Consider the following 5,188-nt stretch of genomic DNA (forward strand, 5'->3'; position numbering starts at 1 on the left):
TATATGCCTACTTTCTTATCTCTGGCTTTTTATCGTCTTCTTCTTGTTCTTTTCTCTAGTGTTAAGTGTTAGCATCTTTTTTTTTTGTTATTTTCTCTTAGTGTTATCAGGTGTTAGCATCTTCTTTCAGAATCCTCAATCTTCATCTTCATCTTCATCTACAACTAGTCGCTAACCCGTGCGATGCACGGGAAAACTATTGTGTATAAAGATGTAAACTATTTTTTTTCCCTCTTCCTCTTTGATTGTACATTAGGATTCCAGTCTTATAGTTTCTTATCATAGATATGAAATATTAATCTTGATATGAAACATTAAATTACATAATAAAAAATAGAAATCAAACTTTGGTGCATATGACAAAATGATACCTGTCCACTACTTTAAACCAATAGTATAAAATGTATTTTCTACAGTCAAAACTAAAAGGGAAAACCATGAACTACTACATAAACTAAAAGACAGTACCAAGATTTTTACTTGATGGATTTTAAAAGCCAATCCTATCAGGTCTTATATGCATGGACTCCAATTAGCCATGATTTTATTAGGCAGCTATGAACTTTGCAGGCCCAAGGGTAGGCTTTATTGTATGAACCTGGTTGCACTAGTTGTTTACTTTTTCCTATAAGGTTTTCCACATGTTATAATTCAATCCAATCAATGTCAATTGAACGCGTTCTGGTCTGGTAATATATCTAACTGCCATTGGTGTATTTACTCTCATTTCACATAAGAGTGGACTCTATGTACATGGATCCAGCTCATTATTATGTGAGAACTTGAGAGCAGGAGGATATAGTATATGTATAAATAAAACTAAATAGCAAAAACATATATTACAAATTAACAGTTATATGATCTATTGATGAGGGTAATCTTTATCTTCACTTTGTGATCATGATGAAGATGCAACAACCAACAACCTATTATGATATAGCACATCAATGGAAAGAATCAATAAATCAACCAAAGAATTAAACATACTAAGGACACAAACACTAAAGTGTTTGACTTCCTTAAAAAATGTGGCTCAAGTCACAACAAACCTTGAAATGTAATTTAATGGGAATAAAAACCCAAACACTATGACAATATTTCAGTGCTAGTTTTTGATTAATATCCTTTTGTATTCTAATAAAACATTGAAGAAACACAATGAAACTTGGAATATTATGACAATTTGAAGTTTCAGTAGCTTTTTTAAGATCTTAAGTTACTTTTCTTACCAAGTCTGAATTATCAAATAGCTTACTTATTGTCCTAGCACTGGAAAAAAAGATAAAGAAAAAAAAAAAGAGGATCTAATAATCTTTTTTGACGCTATATCCAAGTTCATCAGCCAATTTAGTTGAACTTTATAGTATGTACTCATTTCATATTGTCAGACTGTTCCTGTTCCTAACAGTTGGTGGAGCCACTCCTTTTCTTTCTTTCCACTACTTTTCAAACTTGTCTTCTAGTTGATGAGAGAGATCCTTCCAAGCTGAATTAATTGTGTTGTAGAGATGCCAACAACTTTTCCATTCAAAATATGTAACTGAGACACTCCTAAGTTGGTACTTATATAAAATTGATACAGAATGTTTAGAAACAGTTGTCGTGATGCATGATATGCAATGCCAGTTATGTAATGCTAAAAATGGAGTATTACACAACCAATGATAAAAAAGAATTCTAACTAAATAGTTGAACTTTTTCTTTTTCCTGATAAGTCTTCATAGTTAACAGCCATAGCAAATTCATGTTCATTTGTAAGTGAATTTAATATCAGGGTCTGAATTGTAATTTGTGAGCTTGATTGAATAATTTAAAAATGGAAAATAAATTGAATATAAATTAAGTCAAATCAATGTCAAGACCATGTAAGAAAACATTTTTTTTTTCACATTAAATTTAGTAAAGAAAATTAAGTATAGCACATACACAGTAAACTGAATTAGTGAAAAAACCTTCAACTGATCCAAGTTCAATCAAACATAAACTCTATCAATTTATATAAAATAAAAATCAGACATAGTGACTTCATTTTTTTGCTTAGCATCAAGGTAAAACAATTTACTATTAAATTCCCATGTTACTATCATAGTATTTGATGGTCCTGATCATATCCTCGTCCATAGAAAGACACGAGGACGAGGATAATTCCAAGAACTGTCCAGCCAGTGGTAATCATCAGGCGAGGATGGACTCGTCCGTCCTTAATCATTGATGAAGCGTTACAAAGCAATGATTAATTTCTATACCATTGGGGAGATAACCCACCATTAACGCCTTACAAAGGCATTACTGATACGAGAATGAAATCACCATTAAGGCAGCACCAATGGCTAGAAGGAAGAGGTAAACACCTATATAAATACCTATCCATGAGATCCAAGGTACGGTACACAAAAAACTCTAAATTCACAGTGATTGATATTCTGCTATTGTTATTCCTACTCTAGCCATTCTAACTTTAGCATCGGAGGTTTTGTGGCAGGCACCATACCGGTGACCCATTCTTCTTCCTTTCACACTCTATTTCTTCAGGGTCGGGTTTACATAGGATGACTTCATTCTGGACGAGCGATCTGGTTGACGATCTCGAGCATCATCAGTTTGGCGCTGTCTGTGGGGAGCGACTACTCTTCAGCACCTAGTTCAAGGGTATTGTTCCATTCAACTCACAAGTCCAGATGGAATCCAATGTTAGCCAAGATCCTGCTGCATTAGCCTTACAAATCCAGTCACTCGCAGCCACTGTGGAAGAACTTACTAGGCAAAACCAAGAGATGAGGCAGCGGTTGCAACAAGAAGATAACCACATGGAAATCAACAAAGACAATGATGGAGATAGTCAGAGGAGACGAACTAGCACTCCAGAAGAGGCAAACTCAAATCTTCTCAGGGAGATGGGAAAGGAGATGGAGGAGCTAAGAAATGCTATCAAGGGAAAGATGAATCAAAGTTTAGATAGAATAGTCAGAAAGACAAACTCACCTTTCATCTTAGCAGTTCAGGAATGCCTGGTGCCCTCCAAGTTTCGTCTACCCCAGCTCGAGCCCTTTGATGGACTAAAAGATCCATTGGATCACCTCAATACATTCAAGATGACGCTGGGTCTTCAACAACCCTTTGACGAGATTCTGTGCCACTCTTTCCCCACTACCCTCAAAGGGGCAGCTAGGGAATGTTCACCAAATTGCCAACGTCATCTATTGATAACTTCAGGCAGCTAAGCAGCTCCTTCCTTCGTCATTTTGTCGGCAGGCAACGTCCAAAAAGGCTAGTTGACCATTTGCTCACCATCAAGCAAGAAGAAAAAGAAACTTTGAGGTCCTATGTAGCGTGCTTCACCCGAGGAATTCTGGAGGTGGACGAAGCAGATGATAAGGTACAACTTACGACCTTTAAGGCTGGATTAAAGTCCAGAGAATTGGTGGTCTCTCTAGCAAAAAATCCCCCTAAGACGATGGCAGAGATGCTTTTGAAGGCACAGAAGTACATAAACGCTGAGGACGCCTTGGTAGCTATAGAGGGAGTAGAGAAACCCAAGGAGAAGAAGAAAGAAAAAGAAGACGACCAAAGAGGACGAAAAAGGGATCGAGCGGGCCGGCAGAATGTCGTAGAAAATAGACGAAGAGATGACAAAAATCCTCGACCATTGAAGTTCACGCCTTTAGTGATGCCCGTTGACTAGATTTTGACAAAGATTAAGGACGAACAGTATCTTAAATGTCCCAGGCCACTCCACTCGTTGCCTAGTGTGCGCGACAAAAGGAAATACTGCTGTTTTCACAAAGACCACAGGCATTACACAGACGATTGCCGAAATTTGAAGGAGCAAATAGAAGAACTTATATGGAAAGGGAAATTACAGAAGTACGTGAAAAGGGGAGATTCTAGTAGGTATAGGGACGACAAGAAGGACCAACATGAAGGCTCTCAGAGAGACGAAGACCACCTACCACTTTGTCCACAGAGTGCAATAAGGGAAATAAAAACCATCACAGGAGGACCATCCACAGGTGGGTCATTCAGATCCCTCAAGAAGTCATACCAAAGGCAGGTGAATAGTGTCCATAGCTTGCCTTCCTTGAAGCAAAGACGAACAAAACAAGACATGTACTTCTCAGAAGAAGATGGTAGAGGGTTAAAGCAACCTCATGATGACCCACTGGTCATTATAATCATGATTGAGGGATTCAACACAAGAAGGGTTCTGGTAGACAACGGGAGCTCGGCGGACATTATCTACCTTTCTACCTTTCAGCAATTAAAAGTAGACCCGAAGAGACTTCGTCCTTTCGAGTCCCCCCTCATTAATTTAAGTGGAGACAAGGTGTACCCCCATGGAATAGAAACGTTAACGGTCACAGCTGGCTTTTATCCCCTCCAGGTAACCAACAAACATAACTTTTTGGTGGTAGACTCACCCTCGTCCTACAATGTGATCATAGGACGGCTTACCCTCAACCGTTGGAAAGCTTCCACTTCCATACACTGCTTGAAGGTGAAGTTTCCAACAGAACAGTGGGTCGGAGAGATAAGAGGGAACTAGGTGTTGGCAAGAGAGTGCTACTAGGCCATCCTGGCCTCAAAAGAGAACCACACGTGGATAATCGAAGATAAAACACCAGAAATTGTCGAGAAGCTAGAAACGATAGAGTTGGTCGAAGGAGATCCAGCAAAGATGACCCAAGTAGGGATAAGTCTAAATCCAAAGACAAAAGAAGATATTATTGGCTTCCTGAAGGATAACCTCGACGTGTTTGCATGGAGCCATGAGGAAATGCCAGGTATCCTAGCAAACATTATCCAACATTGCCTTAATGTAGACCCTGAGAAAAAACCTGTCTAGTAGAGAAGAAGAGTGTTTGCCCTTGAACGGAACAAAGCAGTAATGGACGAAGTGAACAAACTACTTGCTACTAATTTTATTAGGGAAGTTTTCTATCCTGAGTGGCTGGCCAACATCGTCATGGTAAAAAAGGCAAACGGGAAGTGGAGAATGTGTGTCGACTTCACGGATCTGAACAATGCCTGCCTGAAGGATAGTTTTCCCTTGCCCAGAATTGACCAGCTGGTAGACTCAATAGCCAGGCACAAACTTCTTACCTTCATGGATGCATTTTCTGGATACAACCAGATACAAATGGCTGAGGAAGATCAGGAAAAGACGGCCTTTATCACCAGCCAGGGGCTC

The 5,188-nt window shown here is 38.9% G+C and overlaps 1 protein-coding gene across 1 annotated transcript; it reads left to right on the forward strand.

The window, feature by feature from the left end:
- The first annotated feature begins 2,678 nt into the window (after positions 1 to 2,678).
- LOC126728269 (uncharacterized) lies at positions 2,679 to 4,843 on the forward strand. Its single transcript, XM_050434122.1, has 4 exons — positions 2,679 to 3,130; positions 3,214 to 3,508; positions 3,683 to 4,381; positions 4,568 to 4,843. The coding sequence occupies exons 1-4, from the start codon at positions 2,679 to 2,681 to the stop codon at positions 4,841 to 4,843; spliced, it is 1,722 nt and encodes a 573-aa protein (XP_050290079.1).
- Positions 4,844 to 5,188: the final 345 nt, after the last annotated feature.

Source organism: Quercus robur, chromosome 5 (assembly GCF_932294415.1).
Source record: "Quercus robur chromosome 5, dhQueRobu3.1, whole genome shotgun sequence".
NCBI lineage: Eukaryota > Viridiplantae > Streptophyta > Magnoliopsida > Fagales > Fagaceae > Quercus > Quercus robur.

Coding starts and splice junctions, on each gene's coding strand:
- LOC126728269 (XM_050434122.1), top strand. CDS start 2,679: ATGGAATCCAATGTTAGCCAAGATCCTGCTGCATTAGCCTTACAAATC. Junction 3,509..3,682: donor TAAACGCTGAGGACGCCTTG/GTAGCTATAGAG, acceptor CCCGTTGACTAG/ATTTTGACAAAGATTAAGGA. Junction 4,382..4,567: donor CTGGCTTTTATCCCCTCCAG/GTAACCAACAAA, acceptor GAGTGCTACTAG/GCCATCCTGGCCTCAAAAGA.